Here is an 18,400-nt window from a genome sequence, read left to right as displayed (position 1 = left end):
CCAAGATCTATATCACTTGCCTACAGTAAGTAAAATGAAATGAATATGTTTGAATGGGTATACATTGAGACCACTGTTACATGCATATGCTGTTAGATCAGCAATTCTACAACTGAGAACAGGATTTTTAAAAGTCATTTGAAATTGCCACATTGAATATTTCTTTTTTCATATATGTTCATACCAGTTACATTTCTTCGGTCATTACTGGTATTCCTTTGTTTATCAATATCTTTCCCACCACAGCTCTATTTCTTCCTCTTATGATTATTCATCTCATTACTATTATCATTACCATGGAGTTATAATGGTCAAATCATAGTGTCTGACTTGGAATCTGTAGGTCGCAGGTTTGAGCCTTGCAGCTGTCATTTGTTTCTGAATGGCTAAAGTCGTTCGGAAAGATTTGAACCATGATTGTGCCCCAGTCAACCCAGCTTTATAATTGGGGACCTGGTAGGATAGAGGTTACTATGTGAATGCTTCCAGTTCCAGAGGCTGCAATGTCTTCTATCTACATGAGGAGTTAAGAAGTATACAGGGCTTCTGTGCTGATATATGTCCCTACCAGGCATAATAACAAGTGATTTGCACAGTGTGGGAAAACACAATATATTAATATTATTAAATTCACACAATAACAAATCACAGTACAACTTACGTTAACAATTCCTACAAGTAGTCCCATTTCCTCTTCACTAACATTGAATCTATATGTGATACTGCCAAAGACAGGACTATTGTCATTGGCATCTTCAATATGAATAGTTAGAGATGTAGTGGAATCCTGATCAGAGGTAAAAAAAAAAGACAAAAACTTAATTACAGGGTTACACTACTTGGATATTCATAGAAGTTGCTATTTCAATATGTAAGTAATGTAATATTTAACAATGTTAAATAAGAGTTTGATGACACAGGAAGGTATATACCATACAAGTTATGTAATGATATTCATAGACATAGTTTTCATAATCTGGATTCATTATCATATATCACACACATTACGACTATCTGTGGACATGTTTAATAGTATACATGAAATTGTAATAAAACAGCTGACACTATACTCACTTGTATACCATCACTGACTTGAATGGTCACTTCATAGACATCTGTATCTTCTCTGTTCAGTTCACTAACAGTTCGGATAATCCCACTAAAAATATAGGGAAACAGAACAATTATTTCCTCAGGTACCTTTTATCACGGTGGACAGGAAGGTTCTATAGTGGAGATGATTGAAGTGATCGTAAATCATTGATGAGGTCTCTCACCTGGTGTTGTCAATTTTGAAAGTTCCACTTTGGTCTTCTATACTGTACAGTAAAGTACCAACTGTGTCTGCATCTGTAGCCTGCAATCAATAAAATACAAACTCTTGGCTAGTGTTTTAGGGGACATGGGTTCAATTCCTACACAGGTATGTCACTGTTCTTTCCTCATATTAACCATTTTATAATTATAGCAAATCCAAATTGAAATGACTACCACTAATATTACCTGAATCTGAGTCACTGATGTCTCCATGGCAACTGCTTCATTGATGTATGCTACATAGGATGACTGTGGGAACTGAGGATCTTCATCATTCACATCTATAATGTTCACAATGACATTTGCAGCTGATGACCTGAAAAAAAGTGTGTAGTTTTTTAAATATATGAATTGTCATAATTAGACAGAAAATGAGCTAACTATTCAATATTTTGTGGGGAAATAGCTCACAAAAGTTAAACATATCATCAGGTTCTGTTTTCACAAAGTTTCAAAACATACCTGCTCTTGCCATCCAAAGGTTGATCAGTTGCTCTGACAGTGATGGTATAACTGCTTATTATTTCAAAGTCCAATCCTGTCTGATCTTGGATGAAGATGCCACCATTGTTGGTATGGATACCAAAGATACTATCCCCATTATCACTGGCTGCTTGGATGTTGTACAGAATGTCAGCATTGGCGTCCTTATCAGCATCAGTTGCCAAGACCTAATGTTGAGACAATTTATTATTTAGCATTGTAAACATATCAACATTGGTTAGAGTTCACTACTGAACACAATATCAAGTACTCCTAATCACATATAAGGCACTGTACTTGGTTACCTATCGGACCTGGTCTGTGTCCTGGGAGTTGAAGAAGTGTAAAGGACCACTGTGCCCCTATAGATTGTTACAGCAGTAGTAACTGTTAAGTGCTTTGAGCACAGAGTTGAAACCACAGTACAAAAACTAACATTATTAATATTATTATTATTATTATTTTAATTTGACATAATCCTCAGTCACTTTACCTGCACTAGATCCATTCCATTGACAGCATTTTCAGTTACATTGACAGCATACACCATCTCCTCATAAACGGGTGAATTATCATTCTCATCCAGGATCACCATGGTAACATTGGTTGATGCAGAAAACACACCATCAGTTACCATGACAGCAAATTCATAGCTGTCATTTCCTTCTCTGTCAATGTTTCCTGATAAGGTTATTTCTCCAGTATTACCGTCCACTTGAAAAGGTACTGCAGAAAAATTATGATCAAACAGACGATAACTTAGTAACTAACTCAGTCATTGAAACCCACTCTCTCTCAAAATCAATTTGAACAGCAATAATTTTAATTCAAATTATTTGAAAATTTCCAAATATCTTACTGGAAGTTGGGTTTTGACAAAGCTTTCAATTATGATTTTGTGTTCTAAGATGCATTGCATGAGATGACATCACCTAGGTTGGTACATTTAGTCTTGTTTTGTCTTTATTACATTTGAAATAACATTTTCATCATGAAATGATGGAAAGACATGTTGATCTATTTAATTATGAGTGATTTTATAGAACAAAGACTAAATGCCATCAATGACAGAGAAGGATTTTATCCAGGATACGGTCAGGAGATAACCATCGCCCAAGCAGTGTGCAAACCCCCCTCCCCATGTGTACAAAAGACATGGCATTGTATAGGTAGAAACATCTTGGACCAGCACCAAGTCTATAGCAGAAAGTCATAAAAATAAGTAGTATAACTCACAATTGGTAGGATCAACTATGTTATAACTCAATGTGTCTCCATCAGGATCGTCTGCCTCCAGTTTACCAACAAACACACCTGATCTGGTATTCTGTCAAATTGAGATTATAATTACACAAAAATCAATCAATTAATTATTGATCTTAACCAGATGAGGCCAACTTTGACATGCTACTCATTACAAATAAGAAGATAAATTCATTATTGATGGCTTAGATGAAAGTTGATGATAACTTCCAAAAAATCAAACATGGAATGCAATCAAATATTGTTCAACCTCATCTAGTAACAAATTTGACATGATGCTTGAAAACAAGGACCATTTTACCTAAAACTTCTGAGAATAAAGTGATACATAGCTGGCGTTTGGTGAGTATTACCCTTCTATGAGCTTAAGTCCAACAATGTAGGAAATCTATGTTATGACCAGTTTACCTGCCCAATGGTTAAAATTGTATGTGGATTCAAATAAGACATTTCAAATGATTTAACATCTCACAAAGTTTCAAAAAATGTCATATTTTCTATATCATAATGCTATATTTCAACTCATCTGATTGTAAGTCTGTGAATATACATGTACAATATTATGTATCTGATATAAATGACTGTGAGATTACAAAATAAAACATATTAACAAACCAATGGACATGGTCAAGTGCACGTAAATTGACATGTTACTTACCTCGTATACACTGAAAGTATAGTTTGATGATTTGAAGACTGGAGACTTGGTGTTGGCATTGTTTACAGTAATTTTTATAACGACAGATCTGGAAAATATTACAGGTAGAGAAAATTATATATTAAATAAATCTTTGAAAGCCAATAGATAGACATGATAAAGTCTAAATTGGCGATACAGCATGGAGATTGACACTTATGGCAAATGTTTATGACTTTGAAATTGGTAGATGGACAAGCAGACAGAAAGACACATGGCGGACAGGCAGGCAGGCAGACAAAGGATGGAAGGTATGTAGGTACACAGAGAGGAAGATAGACAGATAAATAGATGGATGGACAGACAGACAGACAGGGTGAAAAGGCAGGCAGATAAACGTACTTAGGTAGGAATTTAGAGAAACAGAGAGGTGAATAAACAGACAGACAGAGAGACAGACAGAGAGAGAGATAGACAGACACAGACAGTCAGACAGACAGACAGACAGAGAGACAGACAGACAGACAGACATTAAACAATACCTACCCCATTTGTTGAGGATTTCCACCATCTTTGGCTATCACAGTAAATTGGAATTCAGTGTCACCATTTTCATAATCTAATGGTCTATCAAGAAATATCTCTCCAGTTGTGACATTTATAGTAAAATCTGTATTTGTATTGTCAAATTCATAACTAGTAATATCACCATTAACTCCATCATCTTTATCAGTAGCTGTTATCCTGCCCACACTAGTGTCAACTACAGCATCTTCAGCCACAGTAAAACCATACGAGTCTGAAATAAAGGTAGTTTACAAATGTGAGAAAAGATACCCAATGTAAAAGTTAAATGCAGTAATTCATTTAATTTCTACAGCAATTATTTGACACTAACATAACATCTTCATAATCACATGCAGATAATCTAATACCATCTTAATAACCCTTTTTTTTTTGGCCTAAATTACATTGGAAGCTCTTTCGTGGAACATTTCTTCATTTACATATCCCTAGAAATATTCTTACCAAATTTCAAATCACTCAATCCAAGACATTTAAAACAAAAGTGCTCTGACAAAAACTTACTCTTTTAAGATAATTTGCATATCCCTGACACTACTATGATATGCAGCTTTGCACTGACAATTCTGCAGTGACACTGTCAGGCCATGCCTACACTACACTGACAATTCTGCAGTGACGCTGTCAGACCATGCCTAGCTACTCTAAATGTACACTCACTTTTCTGCAGTCATATGTTGAATAACACATCAACTACACACCCTAAGTAACATTGCCACCAAGTTCACTGTAGTCCCAAGCAGCTTTATGCCCAATAAATCCACACCCACCCTTCACCAAGCATGTTAATATCACTACTGAATTTGAGTCCAGTTTTGCTTAATAGTCTTTTTGGTGAAGATTTATCAGAGATTCAAAATTCTGATGAAAGAAGCTTCAGTTTGATTGAAACTTCCAGTTTATGCCTACTTTGCACCAACATCATCATAGTCACTTTCAAACCATTTGCCTTCTCTGACAACATGCAATCACTTTCAGAACATTATGATGAAGACTCATCTGTGTAGGTGAATAGTTAGAAATACATTCAAACTTTGTACTGCACTAAAATACTTGGAGAAATCCTAGCTTTCGAGCTGATACACTTTACCACCTGCTAGGATAATATTCTGAAGTCATGCATGCGTAAACAATGCATGACCACATCCCTGAAGAAGACCTGAGGAATGAGGTCGAAAACTATAATTTATCCAAGAATTCTGGTGCAGTACAAAGTTGAAATTCATTTGAAACTTTCACAACATGCATACTTCGTGCTGACAACACCAGTCATTTTCAGATCATTTCAATGTGACGCCTGCTTTGCCAGTGACAACTCTAATAGCAGTCATTTTCAGACCACTGGACAACAGCTGTGTACTAACAACATTGCAATCACTACAGACCATGTCTTACTATCTACTTTATATATTACAACTTCACAATCATTCCCAGTTTTGTGACAGTAAAACCAGACTCAATATATCAAAACCTTATTTCATTTGTGACACATTACTAGTTCCAAGGTTTTAAAGTCTTAGCAGCAATGTTAGTTACACACCAAAATAAGTGAAAGTAGCCAAGTTCTGAGTTAAAATTTGAACTAGAATTTTGGACCTTTATTATTTCATAATGCATAATCTGAAATATTGATAATAAAAATGATAATAATTATATATGTTCATGATTCATTATACATTCATTTCTGAATATATTTAATACATATGAAAAATGAATGAATATTTCATATTGATATGAAAACATGTTCAAATTAAACTCTGAACTCTGCTACTCAGAGGCATTTAGTACTTTACAGATAATGTATCTTGTGTATTTATAATAAGTTTAGAATATTAATACTAAGCAGTGTATGTCACTCGTTACATATTAAAGGAACCCACCTGTCATTTGTCCATCAGGTAGGTAGTCATGACAACTGCCACCTCATAAAGGAATATGACCGATGTCTACACGTAGTGTTGATACTAAGTTGGTGTTTAAATAACGCAGGTAATTCTACTAGTGTGGTCTTTAGACGCAATGGTTATTTTTACAAATTGGGTATTTAAATGTAGTGATTATTTCAAGTTATTGAGATGCAGTCAGTATGGTTATGGGTATTATAAATCGGGGTTTCACTAGAGGGATAATAGTACTAAATCAGCATTTAAATGTAGTGGTTATGGGTACTATATTGCTGTTTCTACACCATGGGTAGGGGTTTAGTGTTTAACATGTCATGGTTATGGGTATATAATATTCAGTGTAATTGAACACAGTTTGTTGTAAAAGGCACTGAACTAGTTATAATACAGAGTCACAATATAGCCATGGCGAGTACTATTAATAATTCACATATTTGCCGATTCTGTTCTCATATAGGGGGGCGTACCAATGTAACATATTACACACAAACTCTCTGGGTGGCCTTATTAATTCTGTGTTTCTCATGAACTGACCCTTTATTCCTTCAATCTGGAGAAAAAAATATAAAATAAACCCCCGCTATGGTAAGATTAGAAAAAATGACAACAATACTGTGGTTATGGGTAATTATAGCAACAAGCACATATTTGAGCAAAAACTGTTATTTATTGCTGAAATTTGGGAAAACTGATATGGAAAATTTGATAAAACAAATAGTTCAAAGATTCTTTTTAACTTTAATATTTATTTTGAAGTCATGTAGGTGGTTATGAATTGAAGTACATGTATCACCAACATGTACAGATAAAGAGAAAGCTTTTTTTTTTACTTAAAAATTTTTACCCGACCAACTGACCCAAATTTTGAAGGTGTTGCAATGAGAAACACAGAATTAAGTACAGCTGCCCTATGAAAATGTAGACCCTTATTCGTCTTAAACAATTTACTCCTCCCCTTGAAGTGAGTATCATCGACAGTGTGCCTTCAAAGCCAATTGACGCACAACTCAAAATTTGGTGTTCCCCTATCTCTTGTGAGACTCACAAGAAATGCCAGTTTTTGTCATTCTGACCCACAACAAAATTTTACTATCATTAGAGGGTACACTGATCCTCAATAATAACACTTTGTGAATTCAATACTTTGTTTATAGTTGTCCAGGGTGGTAATAAAGTAGGTAAAATCTACAGATCATCAGGATTTTTTCACTAGAGTTGCCACACCAATCTGTTGTCACAGTTCAAAAAATTAGACATGAAAATATATGACTTTCTCTACAAGATAATGAATACTGTTACTCATGACGTTATGAATTAATTTTTTTTTAAAAAGAAAAATCAAATCATTATACACCTCTTTTTAAAACATTGTTTAACAAGACCAGCACAATAAAATCTTATCTCTGCAAGTCAAGACACATAATAAGTATAAAAACAGTTTTCCAGAAAACCAGAGTACATGTATACTATTGGTACTATGATAAACAATATTTTTAAAGTTATAAATCATAAAATATTGTTTCATTCATCTGGGATAATAATCTGTTTGTCCTTCGTACATCATAAATTTACACATCTGTACATATATATCTACACTATAGTTAATAACTGAGTTTTGCTATTGAGTACATGAACAGTTAGTGTAGATGGGGTGATTCTGTGTTTTTGGACTACTGTCATTTTTAAGTGAACTAAAAAATTGTTAGGTCTGAGGGGTTGTATACAAAGAAAAAGTTGATGCTTTGGGGTTTACAGGTATAACAAAAGTTGAATCAATAAGTGTTAATTTTGGTTGAAATGTGGTAATAACAAAATAAAATTCTTCCTACCTTGTTCAAACATAGGTACATTATCATTGACATCTGTCACGGTGATCTCAACATTAGTACTGTCATTAGCCGTGTTACTGTCACCATCAGAAACTGAAACCTACACAAAACAATAAAGTACATTGTAAATATTAATAAAAACAAGTAAATTTGAATTCACCAGAAACAGAATTTATCATACAATTTGTGAAAGTATATAAGAACAGAAACTATTATTTTGTCAGGACTGTAGAAGAAAACGTTGAATTAGACACCCTAATAAATTCCATATTATACTTCACATATATGCTGTCCAGACCGTCTTGACATTAACAAGACGTGTGTGTACTGAAAGAAATGGAACTTATAGCTAATTATCAATGTAAACGTTCTTTTGCACTGTTACTGCTCTATAAGGTATCCCCTAACAACAAGACAGAATGCCAACAAAGGTTAATGGTTGCTGTTTTTTTTAGATTTCAAACTCAATAATGAGGAACTTTTCTTTAAAAAGTCTGTGTAGTCATTTCAAATGGTATCCACTCTTAGACAGATTTTATGGATAAGAATGACAAGACAGAGTTCTTTTTTTTTGCATTGCAGTCTTCATACATATTTATTCCTCAGCTGTTTTGTGCTTTTGGCTCACATGACCTCCTTTATTCGTTCTTATGTATTTCTGTATAACCCTCCTCTGGGGATAAATGGAGGTATGTTCCATAGGATAAAGAAATATACTTGATAATTTTGAAGCAACTTACTGTGAGAGTAAAAAATGTCTGATTATTTGGTGGATCTCTATCAATGTTACCAAGTGTCATTATTTCTCCTTCACTGGGATGGATGTAAAACTGGCCATCTTCGTCACCACCACTGATCCAATACAAGAAAGGAGATGGCGTAGTGTCTGGATCTACAGCTGTGACTGTGTAAAAGACACTGCCAGCCTTGATGTTTTCTTCCACGGATACACTATAAGTATCATTTATAAACACTGGACCATTGTTATTGATGTCCTGCAGAAAGTAATGAAACAGATTCCATTCCTTTAATGTCATATGTACCTTGGGTATTAAACTGTACTAGCTGCAGTTGGGACATTTTTTTCCATCAAATAACAAAAAATGCATTCACTAATAAAAATTGGTCTATTACTTATAAAAAGACATTGTGTGTTAATTTGTGGTCAATATTATCTCTACGTAGTGTATTGGTAAGTTTAAATATTGAGCGAAAGCTTGGTTTTGAATTTGTCACCATGTTAAAACTGTACTAGTTGTAACCAAAGTATTATTTTTAGATTAGAAACCACATTATATTCACTGACAATTGTTAAAATACCAATAATTAGACACTGTACATATTAATCAATGGTTGATATCATCCATAAGCAGTACAGAAACAGGTTGAAATCATGACAACTCTTGAGGGCGCTATTTTTAGGTGTAGACTAAAAAATCAATTTGATTTGATTTGATTTTTCATGTATACAGTGATATATGTGACACAGGTGATGAAATACTGTTCACAGTGTACAATATTTACAAGTAAGTTATTGTACCAAACAAAACATTTTTTTTAAACGTTCCAATTCCAGCGAGTGCAGCTGTAAAGTTTTGATTGTATATAGTTCAAAATAACTCCAGCCAGTGCACTCAGGCAAACTTTAAGAAAAGCTGCATTTGTCAAGCAAATTTTTTTTAAATCAGCACATTTTAGAATCCTAAATGGCCACTGAATATTGCATGAACTCTATAGCACATAAAAGATTATTCATTTTCCGACCTACCTGCACTGTGATGGTAACATTGACAGTGTTGTTACTTCCAACCCCATAGAAAGGTTCCACATTATAAGCAGTAACTTCCAATATAAACTGTCCTGCATCATTTTCAAGATTAATGGCTGTCTTCACACTGATTTCACCATTGGTACTGATTTCAAAATGGCCGCCATCATTACCATCACTGATCAAATATGCTGTATCATCATTGGGAGGTGAATCATCATCTGTTGACTGATGAAAGATAAACAAAGGTTCAAGGTTTGAAGAAAAACAAGCTCCAGTTTCCAAAAAATACATTCTTTATTTAGAAATTGCACTGACATAGCGGTCTCAGACAAGAGACGTTCTTTAGGGATAGACTGCACAGTTAAAAACAAAACAGTTTAAAAAGTGCACGATGTTTACCAGTTGGAACAGTTAGAGTTCAGATTAATTTTTTATTTTATCTTAGCTGCAATTCTGTATGCTTAAAGTGACACAGAAAAGTCATTTTCATCAATTCTGATTTTTGTGACCTCGCTCAAATAAAGTTAATTGGTAAATCTGGCTCAAAAGAAACCTGCTGACGTATAGTGATGCATTATGGGAAATATGCAAAAGTTAGGGGCTTTCTGTAGTTCACAAACCTAGCCACAATGTCGTACTGGAATTATTCAAGAGGTGTGAATTCCCTCCATAGTTTGAATATCGACTCAACAACATTTGAAGCAATGTCAAGTAAATTTCTCTGTACAAAAAACAACACTGCTGAGTATAGACTCGTTATGCATGCTTACAACTTCATGATTCCTAGATGTACAGGTACACTATATCAATCAATCAAAGTGTCTAAATACACAATGGAAAAGCACATTCATGTAGGATCTATGGGAAAACAAACTAACCTCTACAGAGACGACTGCAACACCTGATGTATCCTCATTCACTGTACCGCTGAAAGTCGGTTTCGTGAAAACCGGTAAATTATCGTTGATGTCCAAAACGGTCACAGTAACAGGTACTGTAGAAGATCTAGAAGCCTCTCCATTGTCACTAGCAACCACTGTGATTTCATAAACATCTTGTGATTCACGATTCAGGGAACCAATGGTGCTGATTTCACCATCAGAGCTGATATTGAAGATACTGTTGGACAGAAATATAGTGGAAACTCTTAAACATTAAAAGAAATCATTTTTCCAACTAAATTCTAAATTCTAAATTATCTTTATTTATACTGGATAGTTCCTTAAGTATATAAACACTTGTCTCCCAAAAAGTTCAGTGAAGGCCATCCCTTATGGGTTCAATGTTAATGCACGAGGAAACCAGAGTACCCTCAGGCCTGGGAAAATCTGCATTGTTCGATAGAGTCAAACTGAATAACACTTTTCTTACTTTACTTACAGCGTGGTAAATTTAATCGAACCCTGAATGGGGTTCGAACCCTGACCGCAGTGGTAAGAGGCAAGTGGTTTAACCACTTGGACACCGACAACCCAAATAATAACATAAGTTTGAAATGTTTCATAGAATTAAAACAGCTGAAATATATTAAGCCTCTTACCTTTTGTGGGGTTCTAACACTGAAAATGTTATTTCAGCATTGATTCCTTCATCAATGTCAGAAGCCTGGAAAAGAATTATCGAAATCAAAAAATAATCACATTGTAAAACTTTCACTTGCAATTAACATAATAAGAGTTTAATACCCGATAAACAAAGATCTTGCCAAGCACAGACTGACAGAAATAACCCAAATGCAAAACTGTACATGCCGCACTTTTAGATAGCAAGACTGAATGACTAAAGTTTCTTGTGGCATCTTGTCTACATCATATTAACTATGTATCACCATACAGATAACAAAACAAAGGCACCTGCATGTCTGCTTCTAGTTGTAGTGCATTTTAATAAGTGTTTTATTTCATTATGTAGCAAAAAAATTGTGACCTAACTATCTCAAGAGTTCACTATGCGGTTTCTTTATTGGTTTCTGCATGGTTGTATCAAACAAAGTCGATGAACTCTAACTTGAAACAGGCTGTAGGCTGTAGAAATATTTGTAGTGAAAAGAAATGATAACTTACATTAACAGTTCCAACAACTTCAATCTTCTCCTCTGTTACATCAAAGGCATAAGTAGAAGCACCAAATATTGGATTGTTATCATTTGCATCTTCTATTGTGATAGTCAGTGTGGTACTGGCATTCTGTCGAATATACAATATAGAACACACACAAGCAAAGTTGTGAACATAAGAACAAAAATATTGAATTTGTATCCTGGTCACTCTATGTCCTGATAATGTGTGGCCATATCAATGGTTTGAAATATAAGTCATTAAAAATATTTTCACTGTTATAGCCATTTTTTCAGAATATTACCTCAATTATGTTTAATGACAGGTATATTACATTACTTAACAATAGATTTTCTACATTTAGCTGGAACCAAAGGGTTTTCTCTACTCAGTTTCAACTAAATATTATTTGGGTTACTTGTATTTTCGTAGGCTTAACATAGAAAAACAGAATGGCGTAACATCTGGAAGTGGAAATATATTTGTAGGCTAAACATAGAAAAAACAGAGTGGAATAACATCCAAATGTGGAAAACATGAATTGTCATTTTAATATATCATCTACTTAAACTTCAACTGGTACATCCCCCCCCCCCCCCACCTCCCACAAAAAAAAAAAAAAAAATTAAAAAAAAAAAAAAAAATTAAAAAATAATGTTTTTGAACACAACATATCATAAGCATACACATCGTAGGTGCAAGTTATGTAGCTTTTAAAGGGTAACAAATTCTAATCCTAGCTGATTATAATTTCTACTCTTTGAAATGCCTTCATGGTTTATCAATAACATGGCATAAATTTTGTTATTTTTGACTTACAAAATCTCCATCCGAGGCCGTTACCACTACTGTGTACTCAGCGATTTGTTCTCGGTCTAATGTTTGTAAAGTCTTCACAATTCCACTGCAAGAATTAGAGCAATGACAAATGTTCATGGCATAGTGTATTTGATTAAAATCTAATAAGTTGGTTTTTACTACTGATTGACAATCTTATCATCTTGAATAATACACATGGTGAAAACAGCTCACTTCTCTACAGAACAGATTGGCTCTCTTAAAAAATATATAGATCAGAAATAGAAATGAAATTGCCATTTGCAAACAAAACTAGCACAGGAATGAATATTCATGGCCTCTGAGTTCATACTTAGTAATGAAATTTCTACTCACAGAGTCAAACTATTTTTTGGAAGCAAATCCAAAATTTTGGAGACATCTCATCAAATAGACCATAGTAACACACCCTGATAATACTGACAAAAATTCGGCGAAAATTTTGGATTCACTTCCTAGAAATATTTTGACTCTGTGGGTAGAAATTTCACTACTAAAACTTAAGAGTCTGAAATGTAAAGAAATATCATTAAAGTTTCTAATATAGATCATATTTACCTGTTTGTTTCAATGCTAAAACTTGTAGAGTCATCAGTGGTATATGTTAATATTTCAGTATCAGAATCAAGTGCCTGTGCAGAAGATTAATTTGATAATTGTTCAGTTAAAAGGGAAACAAAGGTGAGGATGATTTTATCTTTATAGCTGCATCTCTTATTATAAAGCTTGGGAAGTCTAGAAAAGTTTTTTCCTGAATGTATGAAGAGCCTAAATGTATTTGTTTACTTCTCATTATGCCTCTCTCCATTGTTCAGCATGTCTCCCTACCCCCATTCCCACCCCAGCCCCTGTCAGATTTGCAAACTTTCATACAAGAAGAGAGGCCACACACTGCTTACACAGGGATGTAGATGAGGGCAGGTAGATAGCAGAAACAACCAAGGAAATCAAGGAAACAAATCACAGATTACAATGCTAAGTTTTGATGTACAGATCAAATATCAATATCAAGCTATTTTAGAAACCAATATGGCTCCCAACCCCATATATTAATAATAAAAAATTGTCGATTTCCTTGAAAACAAGACAGGGAAACCCCAAATTTTGTTTATCATTTTCAGACCACAAACAAGCTTTAAGATGGCAAAGGTTTGAAAGATTTGAATAACTTTGATTCACAGGGGAATTGATCAAGGCGTATTTTACTTTAAAATGATTTTACAGACACCAAGTACTAATCTTTATGAAAGATAACTGCTGTGGAGTGATTTGTCACATTCAGTCACCATCCTATATTTATTACTCATCTCCTCATTAGCATTTTAACATACTACACACCTGTAACTGGATAACTGAAGAGCCAATGGTTGCAGCTTCATTTATGCTTGCACTATATGTTGATTGGGCAAAACTTGGTGATACATCGTTTACATCTATAACACTGACCAACACATTAACAACAGAAGACCTGATGTGTCAAAAAAATAACAATTCAGGGTTAATAAATAGTAGTATGTCATCAGATAATTTAGTTATTTTTGATGATTATTAATACAATCATGAGACTCAAATCTGCAACCTGTAGAGTCCAAGCCAACCACTCTAACCATCCAACCATGACTCCCACTAATGGAAATTTACAATCATGCAACATACAACCACCAGACAGGTTGGAAAGATATCATTATCACAAAGAGAGTCACAAGCTTATACATATTTTGTATCTGTTTACACCATAAGCATTATTTTGTCAGTAAAACAAAATTTGGTCTAAAAATAAACTTTATCAAATCACTAATGTTAATCTTACCTTTTCTTGCCCTCCATAGGTTGATCGGTTGCTTGTACTGTAATGGTATAACTTTTTATAACTTCAAAGTCCAATCCTGTGTTATCTTGAATGTAGATGGTTCCATTGTTTCCATGGATACCAAAGATATCATCCCCATTATCACTGGTTGCTAGGATACTGAATACTATTTCAGAATTGGAGTCCAAGTCTTCATCTGTAGCTTCAACCTGATTCGTTAATAGTCAGTGAAACATTCAGAATTTAGCAAACAGGAAAATCACAGCTTTGCAATATTTATCAGATCTTCTAGAATACAATCAATCAATCAATCAATCAATCAATCAATCTTTATTTCATAACAACATGCAAATGCATAAGATAAAACTATAACTTTCTGATGGGCCATTGCGACATGTAATGATTTGATGTCTCATTTCATAGAAGGTTGTGCTATATACATGAATAAAGCATTTTCAACTTTTCAAATTAAATGTACACTTTCATCATATTATCTTTTACAACAGAATTCCTATTGAGAAGTCTGCATGTTTCTCACGTAATATGTTTATAGTAAAGACTTAGGAAGTGATCTAATTTCTGCAACTCATCAGAACCATCTAATTGGTAAAATTGTAATCACTTGAAGAAAAATAGTCACAATTGATGTCAATGTGGTATGTTTATATATTAATTTAAAGACTTAGAAAGTGATCTAATTTCTGTAACTCATAAAAACTGTCCAATTGGTAAAATCGCTGCAACTTTAAGAAAAATGGTCACTAGAAATAACATCTCTATAATATTGAGGTCTTGAATGATTAATCCCATTACCTGCACAATATCTGTTCCAATGACAACATCTTCAGTCACATTGACACTGTAAAGTGACTTCACAAAGACTGGTGAATTATCATTTTCATCTAAGATTAGGAGAGTGACATTTGTAGTTGCAGATAACAAACCATCTGATGCTGTGATGACAATCTCATATACATCTTGCCCTTCTCTGTCCAGACTATCAGACACCGTTATCTCTCCTGTAGTATCATCAACTTCAAATGGCACTACAACAAAGAATCAAAGAAGTCATTTATACTCTGAGTGCTATCCCTTTGGGGAGATTTGAAAGTTTTGATTTGTTTAATAATGATCATTATACCATGCATGAGCCAGGTTCAACAAAAAATATGGAATATATACTCTAGTCATTCTACGTCACAACAACGTTGATGAGAAATCTCTGTTGACCTCTACATACACTGCATCAACCTGAACCGGACCAAAAAAAATTACCTACCTACGCCACCCTGTTTTGAAATTGGGCTTTATTGGAACCACACATTTTTTTCTTTGGCCTTGGGACTCCATTGATAAGGTAACACTGTGAGAACTAAGGATTGAATTGTGGGTCTTTAAAATTATTGATTCTTTATAGAATGCCTTACCTTCCATAATGACTGCATTTTGTATTTCTGTCTATACTTTTCACTTTTTGATATGGTCAGAAAAAAGAAAAAAAAAAGCTTTGACCAGGGGAGTCTTGCCAAACAATTTATCGCTTTTATTCCCGTTATAAATGTATACAGATTCTATGTGGTTACCTGAATTTGGTTGTGTTATCTGGTACGATAGATCATCCAAGTCTGGATCAGTTGCCATAACTTTCCCAACTAATGTACTTTTCCTGGAGTTCTAGTAAAAGAAAGGCAATAAATAACTTACATACATTCATTAAAGGAATATCTACTAACACATAAAATATTACAGTGGTCATGTGGTTGACAAATGGGGACTGTATTTGTGAAAATGTTGACGTGATACACATTGGAAGTGTTGAGACACTGACCCAGGATTGAAATTTAGCCCTTTAAAAAGAAAGCTACAACAATTTTTTGATGTAATTTGGAAAAAAAAATATTAAAAGATTTACTTGCAAGCAAAAAAAAGTGAAAGTTTCCTGTACTTAAAATAGTTAATACTTATTGAATATATAGAATCATAGTTACAAACTTGGTGACAATTTATAATAAGAAAATTTTCACCTGAAATACATTTATCATTAATTTTAGCTTACCTCATATACATTGATGGAATAATTTCCAGATGAGAAGACAGGTTCATTGTCATTTGTATTGTTTACAGTAATCACCACGACAACTGATCTGAAAACAAGGAATAACACCACATGGTCATTTGATTCACTGAATTTTTAGGATAACATTTATACTTTAATCCGTAGTGCAGTGAAACATTGCACAACAGAAATAATTTTTTCAGGATTATTTTCAAAATATCTTGACTTATTTTTATATATTTAACCGCAGGTGAGACAATGTTGGGTTTCATGTATGTAAATTCAGATGTGAAAGTACTTGTCAGTTATGTGATGATGTCACTATAGATGTCACTTTTCTGGTTACTCAACACCTCCAGCAAATTTGGATCATTCTGTCAGATACAGTTAGACACTGAAGAAGGACAAGTGCTTTGTTCAAACGTCAGTTTCTCAATCAAAAATGTAAGAAAAGAATTTGCGTATGAATCATAGTGCTTATGATAATATAGTGTTATGCAAGTTTCCTATATCTATCTGATATATGACTGGTGTACAGCAATATCTCAATTTCTGTTGGATTTACGACTTGAAATAAAGCAGCTACTAACCCTGTTTGTTGAAGATTTCCACCATCTTTGGCTATCAGAGTAAATTGGAATCCAGTGTCACCATTTTCATAATCTAAGGGTCTAGCAAGAAATATCTCTCCAGTTGTGACATTTATAGTAAAATCTGTATTTGTATTGTCAAATTCATAACTAGTAATATCACCATTAACTCCATCATCTTTATCAGTAGCTGTTATCCTGCCCACACTAGTGTCAACTATAGCATCTTCAGCAACGACGAAATTGTAGGAGCCTGTTAAAATGAAAGTGGAATTTCAAATATTGACAACCATTCTGACAATAGTTGATAGAGTATCAGCTAACAAACACAGACACAGACACAAAGTAAAAATATTATTGCAACTCAGTGATGTATAAACTACTAATGGCCATTGATGGAATTACACTCACAGTGAGGTGGCATCTCTGATGGGAGTTTTTACTCACGTGATGTCAAATCAACCTCATTCAATGTTTACACAATCTTGATTACAGGATACTTAAATCTACATACTATAGGGCACTGCTATCATCAACGTCCGTAATCTACCGCATGCAATAACAATAATTTTACTCTGTGTCTGTAGTAGTTTGTTGATTTATTACCATAGTAATAAGAACACACCATTTATATGATTTGGGGTAAATGGTTGCACAGGTTTTGCTTTGCTTATTATTAATTGAAAGCACTTTTGTTCATGGCCATGCATGCATTCGAACAAACTTACTGCAAAGCCACTTCAAATATATTCAAAGTTGATTCATAGAGAAATTTAGGTCTTAAATGAACGCTTTACACAGTTACTTCTGTTGGTTTGCCAATGTGTCTACAACTTCTTTTTTAAGTGTATATATTAAAGTTGGTAAAATGCACTATAACTTGAAATACTGAAAACAGAGTCATTCGTTTTTTTTATACATAACACAAGACAGAATTAGGGATAGCAACAGACAACACGACACAGTTTGCAAAGATGAGAAACATAATCGCAGCAGCTAGTACATACAGCAAAAAGCAAACAAAATAGATAAACAAATAAGTAAATGCAGGTGCAAGTGTAACCACAGCAGGATCAGTACCGGATTCTTAAAGGTGTTGCTTGATTGAACAATTAATATGCAAATCAAGTGAATATTAATGATATGCAAATATCAGCAAATATTAATGCCATAACATTACACCTTAGTGCATGACATTTTGTGCTTATAAATTATTAATAATTGACTTCATTAGTTTTGAATAGACTGATAATGAACTTAG

General features: G+C 33.9%; 1 protein-coding gene across 1 annotated transcript in view; it reads right to left on the bottom strand.

The window, feature by feature from the left end:
• Positions 1 to 18,400, bottom strand: part of LOC144452437 (cadherin-23-like) — a 135,248-nt gene that overhangs the window by 64,645 nt on the left and 52,203 nt on the right. The window contains exons 24-37 of the mRNA XM_078143530.1: positions 17,140 to 17,392; positions 16,550 to 16,637; positions 16,077 to 16,167; positions 15,307 to 15,539; positions 14,494 to 14,702; positions 14,022 to 14,151; positions 13,242 to 13,315; positions 12,666 to 12,750; positions 11,853 to 11,975; positions 11,330 to 11,394; positions 10,668 to 10,908; positions 9,787 to 10,014; positions 8,759 to 9,013; positions 8,019 to 8,118 (exon numbers count right to left, since the gene is read on the bottom strand). Of these exons, the coding sequence (XP_077999656.1) occupies positions 8,019 to 8,118; positions 8,759 to 9,013; positions 9,787 to 10,014; positions 10,668 to 10,908; positions 11,330 to 11,394; positions 11,853 to 11,975; positions 12,666 to 12,750; positions 13,242 to 13,315; positions 14,022 to 14,151; positions 14,494 to 14,702; positions 15,307 to 15,539; positions 16,077 to 16,167; positions 16,550 to 16,637; positions 17,140 to 17,392 (2,175 nt within the window). The remainder of the gene's footprint in view (positions 1 to 8,018; positions 8,119 to 8,758; positions 9,014 to 9,786; positions 10,015 to 10,667; positions 10,909 to 11,329; positions 11,395 to 11,852; positions 11,976 to 12,665; positions 12,751 to 13,241; positions 13,316 to 14,021; positions 14,152 to 14,493; positions 14,703 to 15,306; positions 15,540 to 16,076; positions 16,168 to 16,549; positions 16,638 to 17,139; positions 17,393 to 18,400) is intronic.

This window comes from Glandiceps talaboti, chromosome 22, assembly GCF_964340395.1.
Source record: "Glandiceps talaboti chromosome 22, keGlaTala1.1, whole genome shotgun sequence".
Taxonomy (NCBI): Eukaryota; Metazoa; Hemichordata; class Enteropneusta; family Spengelidae; genus Glandiceps; species Glandiceps talaboti.
The sequence above is the reverse complement of the archived record's forward strand: the minus strand, read 5'-3'. Positions and strand labels throughout refer to the sequence as shown.